We start from the raw sequence: 18,199 nt of genomic DNA on the forward strand, positions 1-18,199 counted from the left end.
ATGTATGACATGTGGCCTCAGGTGATCGATTTGTTTTCTTCAAAGCAGGTGGGGATCGTAGGGATGACAGATTCTTTTTCTATCGCGCGGAGTATTGCACGGGGTGGGCAGACGGAAGAACCAAAACAAATATCATACCAAAAGATGTTTACATTTTATTCTTTTTAGTTGTAGAAGATATAGTTGGGTGTCTATAACGTGGAAGCCCCCAAGATGCCAGCTTATAATGAAGCAAAAAAGGTAATGTGAACACCTCCACAAACACAGAGTAAAATAAGAGGACAAAACATAGATCTAATAACAAAATAATGATCGTGTACAAAACAAATTGTAGCCCGGTAAGCCACATGTTTCATGAGAAGTCGACATATATGTTGCAACATGAAAATAACATGAAGTCAGCTTCTAATAAATGTGAAAATTCTATGCTAACGATGGTAGATAATGGAGCTAAATAAGAGCTAGAGCATTAGCTCCATAACTGCGAGGGAATTAGCCACAAAGTATAGATCATAGGTCTCGTAAGAGTATAAGAGCATAGGACGTAAGCTTAATTTAAGAAATAGCCATCAACCTGAGGTGTCGACAGAGTACTCTAATGATGCAATGTCTTTTCTGTCAGCCAATACAGAAGGAATTTGCAAGGAAAAAAAAAGAAAGCACGGTAGGAAACATGAACAATTACATTGTAGCAATGATGGAAAGCTAGATTTACTAACAAATTAGAACACAACTATCGGTAGGTGCAAGGAACAATATTTACTTTCGGCGGAAACAAACACGGTCATTACCACCTCGCCTCTTAACGCAAGTGGTCTCTTACTGGATCGAGCTTTTACCGTATTTGTTTAGGCCAGAATTAAGGTAGAGTTTAGTTTAAGTTACCCGATACCATAGAAGTCCGACTGCATCCGAGCAAGGCCGGGCCCCACGTGGGAAGACGCGGTTGGTTAATTTCGGCGGCTGTGGCGAGACAATTTCGGCGGTTCAGCAGTTGAGCAAAGCGTCCAGGTGCGGAGGGATGGGCGGCGGCGGCGGCAGCGGCAGGAGGGAGGCGATAGAGCGGGAGCTGAAGAAGCTTCGGGCAGAGCGGGAGGACCTCGACGGCCGGATACGGCTGCTGGAATCGGAGCTCGAGGCGGTGCCTGCGGGAGTCAGCGGTGCGGCGGCGGGGAAAGGAGTAGGGGACGGTGCGTGCGGCGGAAGTGTCGCGTGCCAGAGCCGCGTGGGGTTTGCGCCGGACGGTGGCCTCCCGGCGGATATGATCTACCGGTACAGCCGCCACCTCCTCCTCCCGGACTTCGGGGTCGAAGGTCAGTTGTTTCGTTTCAATCAGCACGGCTTGCTGTTTCCAAAATCTCGAGCTTGCTTCCATTAGTATGGCTTCCATGTTGCTCCAAGAACTGCCCCCTTTCTCTTGGTTACTACTAGTATATAGTTGCTTGCCTCTTCTGCTTCCGATGTGTCATACTGTCATCACAATTGCAGCACATTGCTGGGAAAAAAAGGTGCAGTGTAGCAAGCTCGTGTTTCGGCTGATACTCTGATCCTTTGTCATCTATCTGGCAGGCCAGCGGAAGCTTTCACAATCGTCGATTTTAGTGGTTGGGGCTGGAGGTTTGGGCTCTCCCGTGGCGTCGTATCTAGCAGCTTGTGGCGTCGGTAAATTTTCTCTCTGCTGTGAAGTTGTGTTTAACTTTAGTTTCTCAAGGAACAAATTATATTTCTTTAGTGATAAGACAGATTTCTAGACGTGGTCCTTCTCCTTCTTGACAAAGTTTTTTTCTATATCTTATATGTGTAAAGTGAATATGATGGTGGGCTCCAATTCCGTAGTTTGTTGCATTCACTAATGTATCGTTGCTTACAGCCTGTTATCTTGTTAGGTTGCTTGGGCATTGTGGATGGTGATGACGTTGAACTGAATAACCTTCATCGACAGGTGAAATAATTTGGCATGTCTTCTGTCCCTCTTATCTAGCGTTCTCAATATTTTCTTTGGAATATATCTAAACACTGAATCATCTGCATGATGTATTCTTGTTGTTATTGGTAACTTAATTAGAAGGGAAATATAAATATGCACGCATAAGCTAGCAAATTTGTAGTGCACTGAGAGAACACTTGATAAAACGATTTTGAACATAACCCATGATCAAAATTGGTTATTTTAATCTGTGGCAGTCGTACATATCAATGATAACCTTGTTTTTTTGTTACCTCTCTTAGGTAATTCATAAAGAAGCATATGTTGGACAACCAAAAGTGAAGTCAGCAGCTGATGCTTGCCGTGAGTAAGAAACTATCCTTTTGGAAGTTTTCTCTGAATTGGTTGCCAACCAAATGTACTATTTGATGCTACTATTTCACCATATCACATATGCTGTCTCAAATCAGGATTAATTCCTCTATCAAGGTAGTAGAGCACCATCATACTCTGCAGCCATGCAATGCTTTGGAGATTGTGCGGAAGTATCCTTACAATATCTGCTATGATAGATACAGTAATTTTTCTTCTCAAAGGCAACACTCTTGTTTTCAGCATTAACTAAAACAACCACAGATATGATATAGTTGTTGATGCAACTGACAACCTTCCTACTAGGTATATGATCAGTGATTGTTGTGTTCTGCTGAACAAGGTAACTTTATCTTTGCTGTTGTAAGTGATGCACGCTATACTTGATATGGAATTCTTGCTCTTCCATGTTAACTTGTTGCCAAGTAAATTTCCCCATCAAATATGATATAGTGTAATAACTGTTTATTGATTGTAATCATCCATTGATCAATCACTTACATCTGATCTACTTCTTGCAGCCACTTGTATCTGGTGCGGCATTAGGTTTAGAAGGGCAGGCAAGCATCTTTCTTGCCAAAGAGATTGCACCTTTTTCACTTCACCTTATATTTTTGATTCATTCATTGACTTCTCTAACAGTTGACTGTTTATCATCATAATGGAAGTCCATGCTATCGGTGCCTCTTTCCAAGTCCACCACCTGTGGCAGCCTGCCAGAGATGCTCAGACAGTGGTGTTCTTGGGGTTGGTAGGTGACACTGTAGAAGCTCGTCATTACTAGTACAGTGGGCAAAATCTTGCTTAGATTTTTTTTTCTCAAACTGTTTAAAATTCATCAAACTTCTCTGTTTATATGATGTGGACTTCAGCCCAAATAGGAGATTTTAAATCATGAGTTCGTGGCTCCAATGTTGTGTAACTAATCTTTTTTCATGTTCATATTAATCCTTAATTATTCAGTGGCTTTTTCTTCATGATTTTCTTAAATATGGTGGTATACTGTGCTTTTACAAGAAATCAGTGTAGACACCTCACTTAAGTTAGCTATTTGTATAATTAGTTTTTGAGTTTTGCAGCTATCTATGATTAGTGCCCTGTTAGTTACTTTATTAGACATAGTTTCGCACTGGTGTACTAACTACTGTTTTGTTTACTAGTTCCGGGAGTGATTGGTTGCTTACAAGCTCTGGAGGCTATAAAGGTTGCAACTGGTGTTGGTGAACCCCTATGCGGAAGAATGCTACTATTTGACGCACTCTCTGCTCGTATTAGAATTGTATGTGACTTCGCTCTATAAATTTATTGTCTTTGAATGCATGGTCACAATGCACCCTAATCCCAGCACCATCGGGGGATGGCAATGTTGCATCCTCCTATCTAGTTTTAACTTGCACCTTCTTTCTAGTATATTTATCGCAGATTCGAGTCTGGTGCATAAATTACAGTAGTGGGATAGGATCATGTTGCCAATCATGTTTTAGTATAAAAGAATTGAAATTGGTTCTCACAAGAATGTAATCCTTTGTAGGACCATTCTCAGCATTAGTGAGAAACTTTGACTCTTTTCTTATGGGAACAACCTTTACATTCTATTCTGTTGTATCCTTATATGTGATGGTCACATCTTGATTGTGCCTCATAAAGTTTAGTTTTGTGCTTTTGAACCAATATATAATACCTTCGAGCTATTTAGATTCTGGGAACATAGCTTTTGCTAGCAGGGTTTAAGAGCCCCCTGTTTTAATGTTTCCCAGACCTTCGCATAAAGCTGGTAATGAACCTATTCCCAGCACCAGTAGTTAGTGTTACAAGCCTTCTAACTTCAAAGGAATCTAATTGTGAAGTTGTTACGTGGCCAGTTGGGATGGAGATGAGAGGGCGTGCTACAGTACCGTGAAGCTACAGTGCCCGCGGGTACTGTTTACAGCGGCGGCGGCTAGGGCTGCAAGGGCGCTGGGGGAGGCCGGCCGCGGGGCTTCGCCCACGGCCGGCAAGAGAGAAAGGGATTTCCTTCTAATCTCTTGCTTGATTAGATTGATACATCCCCTCTCCTTATATAGAGAGGTTTACTTGACTCCTAAGCAAGCGACTAATTAACCCTAACGGACTAAGGCCCAATAGGCCCTTGACTCCTCTAACACTACTCCCCACCCGGACATGCGGCTCGTCCTCGAGCTGCGACCTAACAATGATGCTAACTATGGCTTCACTAGACACAAACTGAACACCTAAGAACAAGCCTTTTACATCTCGGCTTATTTCAAATAAACTCGACTCTTTATTCTTGAATCCTGAAGATGCGGCAGACACCCTCCGCGTGCTGGACAGGCTCGTGTAGCCGCCTGGATCCCATGGAGACCATCGAAACGAGAGGGTTGCATGGGTACGGCTGTCTGGAATCAATTGCAACAGCGACCAGCGGAGACGACCTCGTGGCGGCCGACAGCGAAACGCGACAGCGCTAGGCAGTGCGTCTCCGCCGGTGACAAAGAGGAGTGCGCTTCTTCTATCATCACTCCCATAGAACTGGAGTGCGCCGCCTGCGGGAACAGCACCATGCTCGCGCCTGGAGACAGCAACGGGTCGGCGCGGTTGTTGTTGGCCGTTCGACGGGGCGAGGTCGTGCCCCCCCTTGCCGAGGTCGATCGCCGTCAAGGCCGCCTCATGCATCTGCCGGCGCATCTCCTGCAGTCGGCGCCGCGCTAGGAGGCCGCGTGCTGCAGCCTGTAATCGCACCGTCGCAGACTGACAATCACTCTTCTGCGCAAGCGCCACTTGCACGGTTGCTGCCGCAGTGGCGATCTGATCGCCCGGCTGTGCACCTGTGAATGGAGGCACCGGCACGCCGAGGACGAGGCCCGCCGACTGCGCGCCCGCCGATGAGGGCACCGACGCCGGCTGTGCGCCAATGTTATGGACGAGGGTCGCGAGGACGTCCATCTGGCGCTGCAGGAGGTTGAAGGTTGCCATCCACTCACCGAAGGCGCCTGTGGAAGGTGCAAGCTGCTGCGCAGGCAAGGGCGCCACAGTGGCTGTGGCGGTGGTGAACACGGGCGGAGCTACGGAGGACAGGGCCAGCGTAGCCCAAGGATGTGTGCCGAGCGGCGTGGAGATGGGCACGGCGGCGTAGGATCTGGCCGGCGGCGCTGCGGAGAACAGGGCCGGCGCAGCCCAGGGATGTGCGCCGAGCGGTGTGGAGAAGGGCACGGCGGCGTAGGATCCGTCCGGCGGCGGTGCGGAGAACAGGGCCGGCGCAGCCCAGGGATGTGCGCCGAGCGGTGTGGAGAAGGGCACAGCGGCGTAGGATCCAGCCATGGTTGTTTCCGGCTTCCTTAGGGAGCCGGGAAAGTTGCCCTAGCTGCCCCTCCTCCCTGCTGCCCGCGTCCAGCCTCCACCACGGCCCAGCCGCCGGCAGCGAGGTTCCCAGCCAGCTCCACCTCCCTCTCACCCCTACAGACTCCGTGATCTACGCGATAGGATCCGTAATCCTATCAGAAGTAGCCACCAAAGCATCCGCATGATTTTGCCTGGTTTCTTCTCCCAGTACTTACTGTGATTTTCAGTCGCCAATGGCATTTGAAACCCTGTTTGAGTATTCATCCTATTTGCAGGTGGTCTGCCATTAAGTGGATTATGGTCATCACTGTAGTTCTGGTCATCCTGCAAATTATTAACATCTTCTGATCCTTCGAAGTTGTTTGCATTGCTTGGACGCATAGCTATAGGACTGTCTTAATATAGCTCATTATCAAGTATATGCATATTTGCAGGTTAAGCTTCGTGGAAGCTCTCCAGATTGCACCCATTGTGGCAAAAATTCCTTTTTCACAGAACAAGATTTTCAGAAGTTTGACTATGAGAACTTCACTCAATCACCAATGTCTGATAAGGTAATGTGAATGGATGCAGTTCAGATCATATCGAGAATAAATCTTTGTCCTCATCGACTGTTACATTTACTGCAGGCAGCACCAAGTGTGAACCTACTCCCAGAGAGCGCCCGAATCACTTGCAGAGATTACAAAAAACTGGTTGACAATAGTGAACCTCATCTATTATTGGACATACGACCCGCACATCACTTCCAAATAGCTTCAATTTATCCATCTCTGAACATCCCGCTCTCCATGTTGGAAGAGAAGCTACCTACACTTGAAACCTCACTGAAGGAAACAGGAGAGGCATCAACCTTGGTTGTCCTGTGTAGAAGAGGCAATGACTCTCAGAGAGCCGTCAAGCTTCTCCACGAGAAGGGATTTGCTTCTGCGAAGGATATCATCGGTGGGCTGCAGGCGTGGGGACGAGATGTTGCTCCTGATTTCCCTGTGTACTAGCGAAATGGATGTAACAATTATATGCTTCCTATGAGGATTCACGATTAAGGTCAAACGTTTACATAGGACAGAGTTTGTGGGAGTGAGTTTAAGATTGTTTCCCACGCGGTTAGCTATTCTTCTCGGCTTAAGAATGATCTACTTGTTTGAGTTCGTACCTTTTGACAGTGTGAATGTCGCCAGAGTTGCTGCTGTTGCAAGAACGAGAACTCTGATACTATTGTTTGAGTACTAATTTTACAACACCGTGTACTTGTAACACACACACACAAAAACAACATCATGGAAGACTTGTATGTTAAATCCGTGATAGCTCATGCCATGGACAAAATAAGATTATAAGTTTGAGCTACAAAATTACTTTAAAGCAGCAGATCAAAATAAGATTTGACGATGGGAATAAATTTTTTTATCGATAATGATACCCTCAGGGCGTCCGCCCTTCTGGACGGGATGGACCCGCCTCGCATCACGCGCCCTTGCTTCTCGCGCATCGCGTCAGATCCGCCTCGAGTCGCGTGCCCCTGCTCCTCGCGCCTCAAGCTAGACCTGCCTCGTGCCGCGCACCCCACCCATGCCTCAAGTTGCGCGCCTTTCGCTCCTCGCGCCCCAGTTCGTGCCTCGCATCACGCGTCGCCCTGCGTCTTGCGCTGTGCTCCCCTGTCAACGAGCTCCATTGGGCGGCAGCAAAAGTAGATGAGCATATATTTGCAATCATATGTTTAATATGTTTCAGATGTATATTGCATATGTTTCATCTTGATGTTGCAAAAGTAGATCTTCCCAAGAACGACAATGACCTGGTGTTTAATACTTTTCTAAGGTCATGTTCGGTATGCAGGGAATGACTTCCTGGAACCGTTCTTGGCTGGAATGCTTATACAATTTGTATAGGCCAAGCTTCCTAGGAATCGTTCCTTGCAGGAACGACAAGAAAGGAAGAAGGCCTAATGGAACCCACCTATTAAAATAGCACTACTTTTATCTATCCATGGAAGAACATTCTAGAATGCATTGATTATTTTTTAGTTTCTAACTATGGGGAGAATGATGGAGGAGGAGTAAATATGTAATTTCACACCTACACTAATCTTACCTCGAAAAGCGAGATTTACATTCTTTCGGAGGTATTGGAAACCGAAGTGATGCTTATGTTGTTCACTGTTATTCCAAATGTAGCATTACTCTACCTGACGCTCGTTTGAAAGACCTGCCTCGAAATATGCAAGCACAAGCAGAGGATCATCTTCTTGAATCTACACAATCGAGGGCATTGAATCTTAATTACTGTCTCAGATCATGAAAATTATCTGAGGTAACAACAGACCTTTGGTATAGCATGTTCAAAACAAACTGCAGCTTCAGGAAACAATCTATTTGAGAACAGGGTTTGTCCCATTCCAATCAACGCCGTAGACAGATCTGGGTTTCTCTCTACTGCTGTCCTGTGTGCAATATTGATCACCACCTCCCATTGTTTGCAAATGGAAGCGGTAGCCAACAATTGATCAGACAAAGCACAACACCGACTTACCTGATCAGTGGAAGAGCTTGATCTCGGCAGCCAATCCCCAGATACTGTAATGCTTGCTAATGATAAACATATAGGTATATGCATCAGAATTCATACCGGAACAATATTCCAAGACAAAAAATTGTGCTCCTCAGGTGAGCTGGACACAGATATATTTCCTTCCATACTTTCCATTGCAAAATTAGGAGTTGTACTCTCACTGGCAGTTCCCTTATCAGATGACATCGATTTCATTTGCAGGTCAGCATCTTTAAGCTGTGACCTCTGTAAATTCATGATAACTTCAGCATCATGATTCAGGCATGCCTGCATCATCTCAGGTACCTCAAGAGGTGACTTTTGCGCTCTGTAACCAACCTGAGCTCTAGTATCTGGCAATCCCAACAGCTTGCGGGCAGCATCACTTCTCAAGGACAATTGCTGCGATTTAATCATTTGAAAATACTCCCTCTATCCGGTTAAGGATGCAATTCTAGCTCCTTGGCCTTGTCCAACAAAGAATGCAATCTATACTTGTAGGTGCATAGGGTAGCTAGGCAGTGGGTCCGGCTTTCACGTACGTCCACAGCTGCATGCCCCTTCTCAGCCACACACACCTCCTCTCCGCCCACCTTCTCACCTGCAATTTTATTGACATCGCTCGTGTACCGATAGTGCGCCTGCGAGCGTTTGCCAGCGGAATAAAGTAGGGGCATGCAGGTAATCTTGCTCAGTCACTAATCTGGCCTCAGTAACGTAGAATTGCTTTCTTTGACGGACGGAGGGAGTAGGATGTAACATGAAGTACACAATGCTGACTTCACCGCATCAAGCTTGTTCAAATTAAAATGCATGGAACCTGATCTGCTCAAAGGATAGAAATAGGAAATTACAAACAAAAAGGGCAATTCATAAGCGTTTTTTTTTCCCTGTTGGAGTTTACACATCTATCTGTTCTAAGCAACCTCTTCGGAGTTCTTGACAGCCGTTGCATTATCATACCATCTGCTGTGGGCTATTTGGTATCTCCTTCAAGGTGTTCTTAGGATCATATATTAGTGTCATTAAGAAAATTTGCGTTGCACCATATGAGCTAGGCTGTGTGCTGCTTTTTCATCTGGAGAGCCAGGTCCAAAGTCCCGTATAGACAACCAAACGCTCTAAAATTGCATCTCCAGAGTCTGGTTCTACTATATGCAGGCAACTAAACATGCTATAGAACATTGTGGATGTCAACTGAATCAAATGAATTGGCTTTGAGCTTATGTGAGCCTAATGTTTTCTTGTGGTAAGCCTCAGCGTTGGTATCCTTTCGACATTGCCGATACAAGCATAACTTTGCAAGGATCATGCGTCCTATGTATGATCATGTGTAGTTTTGGCGATTTACATGACAACACAAAGCACAAAGACTAACATGCGTGTGTTAAAATGTGTTAGACAAACATGAGTGTTAAAATGTGTTAGATGGGCTCTAAGAGGAATATAAATGTTGAATCAACAATTTTGGCAATAAATGTTGAATCAACAAATTCAAAGAAAAAAATGTTTTAGTTAACAAAAAAAGGATAAGGGAAGGAACTTAAAGCAAGATTTGGGAAGTATATAATAGCCTAAAAGAGATGGAAGGAAACTAACCAAAATTACAAACGGACGACTATGTACTAAATATATACTGGTCTAGTGGACTACTATCCAAGTCATTTTTACAACCGAGTTGTTAGGTCAATCTGAAAAGATGAAGGCTTCGATGGCCTCCACGTGAAACTCAGCCAACATGGTAACACAAACTCTAGATGTTGGATACATCCAGTATATCTCCGGGTTTTTCAAACTTTGATAAGCAATACAACAAAGTTTTACTGTTAACCACAAATTAAGAAATTACAAAAGCTGGGTTATATTTTCCTGCTGAGCAATTAGAGCAGTAGCAATATACAACATCTTGTAAGGACTTCAGTTCTGAATTGGCTGCTGTGGCTGCTGCTGAGCTGGAGGGCCATGAGGCGGCTGCTGTCCTGCACCTGCTTGCGGTGGTTGCTGAGATGAACTAGCCTGTGCCTGTGCTGGTTGTGCTAGCATCGGCTGGTAAGGTGGATATTGTGGTAGGTAGGGCATGCGCGGTGGAGGCATGTAGCCACCATATGGTGGTGGAGGTGGATAGTATGGTGGATACTGACCATGGTAGTATGGCGGTGGTGCAGGATAGCCACCCTGTGCTGAGCTGCTTGATGGCTGAGCTTGCCCGGCTTGCTGCGGCCCTGGTTTGCCTTCACCGTCCTGTGATTTTACTATAGCACCCATCCTCTGTGGATCCATGGATGGGTACAGAGTCCGCTCTGCTGCTGGTGGTGCTGGAATGTTGAAGTAGTACGATGCTGGTGCAGCCTGTTGCTGTTGGCCCTCCACCCCAGGGGGTTGAGGTTGGTCACCACTCTGCTGCTGAGATATGACAGCCCTAGGGAGCAGTCCTCCATGGGAAACCTGCCCCTGCCTCCCAGACTCATCCTCCTCAGGCTTTGGAGCCTGAGGCTTGCCCCACATCAGCTTCAGGCGCACACCCTTGATGACTAGCTTGTTAGCAAGCTCCTCTGCAGCCTTCTCTGCGCCTTCTCTTGTAGTATATGTCACAAATGCAATTGCACGTTGAAGTACCATCCTTATGGACTCAATCTCACCATGGGCATAAAACTGATCCCTCAAATCCTGCTCAATTATTCTGCTATCAAGTCCACCAATGTAGAGGGTCCTTATAGTCTCATCATCTGGCGGTGTCAGGGATGGCATCTCACCTGCCTTGCCCAAAAGTTTCAGTGCAACTGGGTCATTAACTCTGCAGGGAGCAAGAGATAGTCAGAAACCAAGGCAGAGGAGAGAACAGACATGGAAAATTTAGTAAAGTGAATAGATACATTCACCTAAAGGTTTTTAATAATGAATAATTTAGTTGAACTCATTAACTTGACCTAAAAAACATCAATGTTTGGCATATCTAGAGCGCAATTTTGGCTGGGCGATAAAGGTTTCCAAGATAAAGCTACAAGTTCAACACTTCAACAAAGTTAGGATAGTTTCATGACCAAACAGCATCTGGAGACGTCTTTTGTCTGTACATCTGTACATGTAAGCCTTTTATCTAAAAAAACATCCATACATGTAAGCAATACAATTTTTACCCAGGTGTGGGTTAACTGTACAGATGCTAACATCAATTGCCAGAAACTAGAAAGACTTAATTTTGGTCTTACCACCTTAAAATCAACAACAGCAGCAGCATAGTCTTTTAGTCCCAAGCCAGTCAAAATTTTTTTGACAAGAAACAAAATAGAAGGTAATATGGATCTTCAAATATGTGTCTAAAATCCAAGTCATAAAGGAAAAGCATTGCTTAATAGGTTTTTGCTATATGCTCCAGAAAGAACTAGATAGACTACATGAACACAGGAATGGCAACATAGTGTTCTACTGATGCGACGCAAAAGAGCTGAATGAAAAGTATCAAATCCTTCAGACGCCACAATGTTGACAAGCAGAGTCAAGAACATAAGGCTATCTGATTCATTATTACATATGATGAAATTATGAACGCCAGTTTAAAATTGCACATGCTAATCAACAATAGTGATAGCTGAAATGAAGCCTGCAATACATGCAAATAACCACAAAAAATACACATAACTAAAAATAATGAGTGCATAAGCACAGCAACATACCCATAGTAGCGATCTTTAATGTTCTGCTGAGATAACTCCCCAGTTTCAGGCATCTCATGACGATAAGGGCACTCAGCTCCTCTTGTACATTCACCACGCACAAAGAAACTACAAACATGAGCTCTGTTCCTCTTGTAATATGGTGCTGTCCTCTGAAGCTTCAAAATGGTATCATTTGGACGAGCCTTCCCATAGGAAGAATCATAGTCTATGCCAGCTCTGGCCTACATTTATGAACCATAAACTCTCATTAGGAACAACTATTCTTAGGTTAAATGGAACAAACAAGAATAAGTGCATCTAAGCAGAGAATAAGTGTAATTCATTTCAACCATAGCAGCAAGATAAATTACATCTAAAAAGAAGGCATCTTTTGTTGTTGTCATACTTCAAGTGTATCCGACACTATGATACAGTTTACGGTGACATCATAGAAACAGTATTATAATATACATGATATCTTCATTTTCAGATTTCAAACGAACAGAACAAACCTGAAGAATACACAGTTTGTCTTAGATTTTAGGTAATATGAAAGAAAGTAACAACAGCATCAAGATACACTATTGAAATAGAAACATACCCTCCTGTCATGCTCTTCTGCAAAATATTCGCGATTGACATCACTCCTTGGAATTGCATCATTAGAATTGATAGCGAGTGCTGTATCCCGGACCTGAACAGGCAGACCATATTCAAGATCCAGCAGGCAGACCTGGCAGACATTCTTTAGCTTGCAACATGTCTGGCAAATCTCAGTCTTCTTGTACCTTGCATCTCGACCAGGCCGCCACCGAAAGACAGTAAAAGGGCGTGCACAAATTTTGCACTCTTTGTCATACTCAGCTCTTAACTGCAAAGAAAAACAAGAGCCAGTAAGCCATAAAATCGGATTAACATGAAATACTGAAGCAAATGCAAAATAAGGAGAGTTAACGGAAAAGTTATCCACATTCATGTATAACACCTAACTAGTACTACATGATGTGTATGGCATATGGCAAAACCAATTGGTTAGCTAGTATAATTTGCTAGCAAACTAATTTATCCTGGTTTTGCTAGCTAGTATAACTGGCCTAAATACAATTATCATCTTGTTAAACTACACTATGCATATGGCAAAACCACCGTACTGCACTACTGCTCTTGCAGAACCATCAACAGTAAGAGCAATATTTTTGCCCGGAGTGCTCTTGGGGTGAAATAATTGAAACTAGGGGCTGTTCAGTTCTGAGGCAGGGATTGCCTTGCCTAGCTAGCAAGGGCCAGCCTTACCTCGTGGCTGGAGCGAGCCAGATTGGTTCTCCCATGCTAGCATGGTATTTCCTTGGCAGGACAAGCCCCAAGACCTAGGCCACCAACCAAACAGCTACCTCTTTCCATTTCCTGGCTAAGCAAGGTGAGGTGAGAAGCAACGGAACCAAACAGCCCCAAAACTAGGGCTACAACACATGCATTTGGCAGTGCCCCCGAGGCAAGCATGAAACTTCCTCAACGATCTAATCCCAAGTTCAGCAGCACATCTATCATAGTTAGTTACACAGAGCAACGACAACCTCACAAAAAAAGCCATTATGTAAAACAACTGATGCCACACGTGCACAAAATTCGACACCTAAACAGAAACGTAACCTAGGCCCGGATCCCATCGAGCATAAGAAATCACAAATGAAAACCAAATCAAGCGGACCACCGCGGTGCAAACCGCATGACAACGCCAAGGAGAAGCGAGCAAATCATTCAGGTAGGGTTAGGGTTTGATGTGTTACCATCCGGACGTAAGGGTTGTCGCCTAGGCATGACTCGCAGATGATGGGGAAGTCCGACCGCTCCCACCCGTCCGCCTGCGCGTCCCGCAGCAGCCGATGCGCCATCCCCTCCTCCTCCTCTCCGCCGCCGACGAGAAGCCGAGAGAACGGAGCGAAGGAGCTGCGGGCAAACGAGACCCCGGCTCGGCAGAAGCATTCTTGGGCCTGGTGTGCTGGCCTCTTAAGTACAAAGCATATAGCCCATCATAGGCCCGTATACGCGACGTTGGGCCCAATGCACATAGCCCATCATATGCCAAACCCGTTTTGTTTTGACCTAAGCTGGGCCAAAAGCTGTTAGTGTTTCGTCCGAGCGTAGGTCAGCAAGCAGATGAGGACTCGCATCGCTTGAATCAGTCAATTCGAGTCGTCACCCAACCTTGCGACGGATTTTTTACTTTTAATCCATTTTTAATCAATATTTTAATACTATAATAAAAAAATATTTGCAAAACTAACCTTTTTGTCGTGCCACGCCAGCGAGGTGGCGCGACTGGACCACTTTGTCGCACCACATGCGCCGGCGCGACAAGGGGCGCCACGGTGGCCTCCGTCGTTGACCAGAGCTGGTATGATGAACAGTAGGGCCCGCCTTGTCGCGCCAGCGACATCGGCGCGACTGGGCTATCACGCCAGGTGGGCTGGAGCGACAAGGGGACTTAGGTTTAGGCGGCCCGGACCATTATCTTCCTCTCTCTGTCTCGTCTCCCTTCCCACGCGTGCGCGACCCAAGCGCCGCCGCCGCCGCCTCTACCTCTCCAGCACCCCCAGGGGTCGCATCCCTCTCCTGTACCGGCATGAGAGGGAGGCAGCCCCCCGCCGCTTCCGCCGTGTGGCCAGCGTGCCCGTGCCGGCGCCGCCGGCCGCCGGCAGCCCCCGTTGCCTGCCCGTCCACTCCTCCCCCCCGCCACCGGCCTTCCTCACCATCCAACACCTCCATGTACAAGTTCCCTGCCTCGATTTCTTGATGCTTTGGCTCTTTAGTTGCATTGGTAGGTTTAGCAAATTTGGTATGTTATGAATGCATTTTTTTAGCGTTCGTTGTTAGTGTTTGATGTGTGCATTAGTTTTAGGATATACTCTACTCGTGGATTGGATGTAAAGTTCTTGTTGCATGGACGTAGGTAGTTGATACATGAAGGATTTGTATAGGTATGTTTGTTCCATTTTGTGTCATGGTAATGCAGGTGTGAATGCACACGTTTGGGTTAGAAAATGTGTAGTTGATATTGGTATTGATGTGTTGGTTCGTATTTTGTAGATGGATCGGTTAGTGCGATTGTTTCATGTGGCAAAGTAAAAGGGAATGGGGAGTTCGAAAGCATGCGGGTGGTTGTCGTTAGAGAAGTTGATAGGTCATGTGAGCCCGGTGCCTTATGGTAATTTCGATGAAGAAACGTTTGATGAGGACGATAAAAATGGAGATGAAACACATGATATGGATGACATATCCCAAGGATCGGAGGATGACGAAGTTGATGTTGCCTCCGCGGACGAAGATGACTTTACTTCAGGGCCAAGTACTTCGGATGATGTGTTGGAGGACGAGTACAGGTCTGAGCCTAGTAGCGAGGACGAAAGTGATTGTTGTGAGGAAGGGTTTCCGAACGCAATAGGAGTCCCAGCTGATGGGTCATTGAGAATGGAGTACAATGACGTCGAATTGAGGCAATTGAAGGCTGTCCATGTGGAGGTACCCTCAGTACCAAATTTCATGGATATTAGTATGGTTGACCAGGTGTTAGTATTTATTAACGCAAATAGAATATAAAGGATTCCGCAAGCGCACAGAATACCATTGTAGCATTTTATCGGGAGTATTTCAGGTATCATTATTTATATTTTACCATAGAGAAACAATGGAGTAAAGACTTACTGAGTAATAGAGGAATGTCTACCAATCAACATACTAGCATAGCTAGAGCAGGGGTGAATATAATGATATGAATAAAGCATAATGACACTCAGGGAATAGATCACTAAAATAATGTAAACTAGTTAACTCAGGATAGTAATGGGTGAGGTAGGTTCCCGTGACATTCTTATTACATGGTCAAAGTATATATACACCCAACTATAGCTAAGACTAACTCTACTCTTGTGCACTTCGGGACACCGCTTAGACAGCAGAGCATCCTCAAAAGATAACTCTATTGACGCGACTACGGTCCTACAATTTAAGAACCTACTCAATTCGGTGTGGGCTACAAAGGATAGACGGGGCTGTCACCTCCCGCTGCTACCACACAACCAGAGAATAGGGTATACTCATAGGCAGATCATCGTATAAGCACCATGCTTATATGAGGCTCGACTACTTAGCCCAACCATGGTAAATTAGTAGGCTAAGAGCTCTATGAACCCGCACACAAAAGTAATGATAACCTCAACTAAGCAAGACACATATTAAAAGTAAGCATAGCCATATAGATAGAAATATAATGAATTGATAATAAGTCTTACAAGATATAGAAGTGAAGATACAAGGCTTTGCTGAGCCTCCATGACAAGATCTGAAGCTTGAGCATGAGCCCAACTCAACCTTCACTCTCGAGCTACTAATCTACTACATTGAAAAGTTCTAGACCTAATTCTCCTGGTGTGTGTTGATATGAATGAGAGATATGAATTAGGGTTTCCAATATGGCTCTAGGGAGAGGGGTACAGGGCCATATACATAGGGGGTAGCATCAATTTTGGACCCTCGGATCAAACTAACTTTAATAAACGGCGTAGATGCGATCTTTAAGACAGTGGAGAACCAACGTAGAAAGGAGAGCCTGATAGGTGGGGCCCATAGGCTAACCGCCTAGGGGTGGGGCCGACCAGTCCCCTTATCAGGCTCTCAGCTGGATCTTCGGTGGGGAGTCTTCTGGGGTCTTTTAGAACCTTCTAGAGTTGTTGACGCCGTGGTTAAGCGTGATTTACTTTGACGAATAGGTCCACCTTGACGGTTTTCTGATTAAATCCTTTTGCAAACACAGATTCACCAAAACTCATAAAATTTATTAGTTTAAAACCCTAGATCAATATTGATGATCCTCTTTATGCATTTATATAAGTTATATTGATGGTTTATGATGAACGTTAATGACCGTCAACACCAGGCAATACGTGACACCGGTTTGACGTTGTTGGGTGATGAGGTACCCGATAGTGAGGAGGTGGAGATTAAGAAGGGAATGGTATTTGATACGTTGGAGCATCTTAAGTATTTCCTGATGGATTATGACATTTGGTTTCACAGGCCGTATTATATGAGCCACTCCGATAAGAACAAGAGGTTCATGGTCCTTTGCAAGAATGGATGTCAATGGGGTCTATGGGCTCAGAGGCAGAGAAATGAAAAGTGGAAGATTCGCAATGTGAGGCAACCTCACACATGTTGATCTTCAAAGCTGAAGGGTGTGCACGCCCAAAACACTGCTTGTTACCTTGGTCATCGTCTTGTTGGCACGGTTAGGGCCGATAGTGACACATCTGTTTCAAGACACTACAATCCAAGCCTTAGTGGTATCCTTATGTGGGTTGCTTTGTCACAGATGTGGATGGCATTCCAAAGCATGTTCTGTAGAGAGTTTTTTTGGTGTTTTGCTTAGTCCACGGAGGCCTTCAAGCATTGTCATCCCTTAGTACTTATTGATGGTACATTCCTAACAGGCAAGTACATGGGTGTATTAATGATTGCCGTTGGAGTGGACCTAGACAATCAACTTATCCCTTTAGCATTCGCTTTGGCTAAGGGTGAGAACGATGATAGCTGGTGTTGGTTCATAAAGTTTATGAGACAGAATGTGCTCCGTTCATCTCGGAACATATGCATGATCTCAGATCAACATCATGGTCCGCTGATAGCTGTGAAAGAGCATATAGATGGACGCCCTCCTCTTGAGCATTGGTGGTGCATGAGGCACTTTGCTGCCAACATATGGAGGAGGTAGAAGAAAAAGGAGGTAGTGCAGAAGTTGAAGTCACTATGTGGGTGTCGAACCAAGGAAAAGTTCAAAGAGACACCTACGGAGTTACAGAAGGTCCTCAATGCTAGGTCTAAGAGTTGACTTGAGGATCAGATGCCTCAAAGGGACAAGTAGGCTCTTACATTCGATGCCGAAGGTCTTTGGTACAGCGTGATGACTACTAATTCTTCAGAATCATTCAACAATGTATTTAAGGGTATCCATGTAGTCCCCGTGTCAGGTATTGTGGAGTACTCGTTCAGGAAGTGTAATGAATACTTTGTCATTTGATGGAACATAGCAAAGGCGTCCAAAGAGAAATAAGGTAGAGCCGGTAGAAAACACTTGGATCTCTCAGAGACGATAGCTTCCAACCAAGTGGGGGAGGCCTTTGGGCCATCGAGGTTAGTGTACAATATCAAATCAGCCAGAGAAAAGAACTCAGGGGTGGGAAGTACGGTGGTAGGAATTATAGGGTGGACCTTGACAAAACAGAATGCTCTTGTAACATTCCACAACTCCTCCATGTGCCTTGCTCACATGCCATTACAGCTTGTAGATGTAGGGGTCTTG

The 18,199-nt window shown here is 45.2% G+C and overlaps 3 protein-coding genes across 4 annotated transcripts; 1 reads left to right on the top strand and 2 right to left on the bottom strand.

The window, feature by feature from the left end:
* The first annotated feature begins 936 nt into the window (after positions 1–936).
* Positions 937–6,889, top strand: LOC136477981 (adenylyltransferase and sulfurtransferase MOCS3-1-like). Of its 2 annotated transcripts, none has more exons than XM_066476290.1 (11): positions 937–1,313; positions 1,570–1,662; positions 1,887–1,942; positions 2,230–2,294; positions 2,398–2,472; positions 2,564–2,642; positions 2,821–2,859; positions 2,942–3,050; positions 3,460–3,578; positions 6,056–6,192; positions 6,268–6,435. In XM_066476290.1, exons 1-11 carry the CDS (start codon positions 1,022–1,024, stop codon positions 6,281–6,283), a joined length of 1,080 nt encoding a protein of 359 aa, XP_066332387.1. In that variant the 5' UTR covers positions 937–1,021; the 3' UTR covers positions 6,284–6,435. The 2 variants fall into 2 exon arrangements, with proteins under 2 accessions (XP_066332387.1, XP_066332386.1); XM_066476289.1 differs by having other exon boundaries at positions 938–1,313; positions 6,073–6,192; positions 6,268–6,889.
* Positions 6,890–7,817: 928 nt separating this feature from the next.
* On the bottom strand, positions 7,818–8,605 carry LOC136470521 (ALBINO3-like protein 3, mitochondrial). The gene is made up of 5 exons (XM_066468342.1): positions 8,528–8,605; positions 8,318–8,434; positions 8,171–8,226; positions 7,964–8,081; positions 7,818–7,892 (listed from the first exon to the last, which is right to left on the bottom strand). Exons 1-5 carry the CDS (start codon positions 8,603–8,605, stop codon positions 7,818–7,820), a joined length of 444 nt encoding a protein of 147 aa, XP_066324439.1.
* A 1,325-nt stretch (positions 8,606–9,930) lies between these two features.
* LOC136474668 (zinc finger CCCH domain-containing protein 40) lies at positions 9,931–13,809 on the bottom strand. The gene is made up of 4 exons (XM_066472231.1): positions 13,632–13,809; positions 12,446–12,715; positions 11,863–12,086; positions 9,931–10,982 (listed from the first exon to the last, which is right to left on the bottom strand). The coding sequence occupies exons 1-4, from the start codon at positions 13,734–13,736 to the stop codon at positions 10,106–10,108; spliced, it is 1,476 nt and encodes a 491-aa protein (XP_066328328.1). The 5' UTR covers positions 13,737–13,809; the 3' UTR covers positions 9,931–10,105.
* Positions 13,810–18,199: the final 4,390 nt, after the last annotated feature.

The sequence above is a fragment of the Miscanthus floridulus genome, chromosome 8, assembly GCF_019320115.1.
Source record: "Miscanthus floridulus cultivar M001 chromosome 8, ASM1932011v1, whole genome shotgun sequence".
Taxonomy (NCBI): Eukaryota; Viridiplantae; Streptophyta; class Magnoliopsida; order Poales; family Poaceae; genus Miscanthus; species Miscanthus floridulus.

Bases quoted from the DNA above. Each gene is read 5' to 3' on its own strand.
- LOC136477981 (XM_066476289.1), top strand. From the start codon at position 1,022: ATGGGCGGCGGCGGCGGCAGCGGCAGGAGGGAGGCGATAGAGCGGGAG. The intron at 1,314-1,569 runs GTCAGTTGTTTC...TCTATCTGGCAG, and splicing joins CCCGGACTTCGGGGTCGAAG to GCCAGCGGAAGCTTTCACAA. The intron at 3,579-6,072 runs GTATGTGACTTC...GCATATTTGCAG, and splicing joins TCTCTGCTCGTATTAGAATT to GTTAAGCTTCGTGGAAGCTC.
- LOC136470521 (XM_066468342.1), bottom strand. From the start codon at position 8,605: ATGATTAAATCGCAGCAATTGTCCTTGAGAAGTGATGCTGCCCGCAAG. The intron at 8,435-8,527 runs GTTGGTTACAGA...ATGAATTTACAG, and splicing joins TGCCAGATACTAGAGCTCAG to AGGTCACAGCTTAAAGATGC. The intron at 8,227-8,317 runs GTGTCCAGCTCA...GTTTATCATTAG, and splicing joins GTATGGAAGGAAATATATCT to CAAGCATTACAGTATCTGGG.
- LOC136474668 (XM_066472231.1), bottom strand. From the start codon at position 13,736: ATGGCGCATCGGCTGCTGCGGGACGCGCAGGCGGACGGGTGGGAGCGG. The intron at 12,716-13,631 runs GTAACACATCAA...TTTTCTTTGCAG, and splicing joins ACAACCCTTACGTCCGGATG to TTAAGAGCTGAGTATGACAA. The intron at 10,983-11,862 runs GTATGTTGCTGT...TGCTCCCTGCAG, and splicing joins ATTAAAGATCGCTACTATGG to AGTTAATGACCCAGTTGCAC.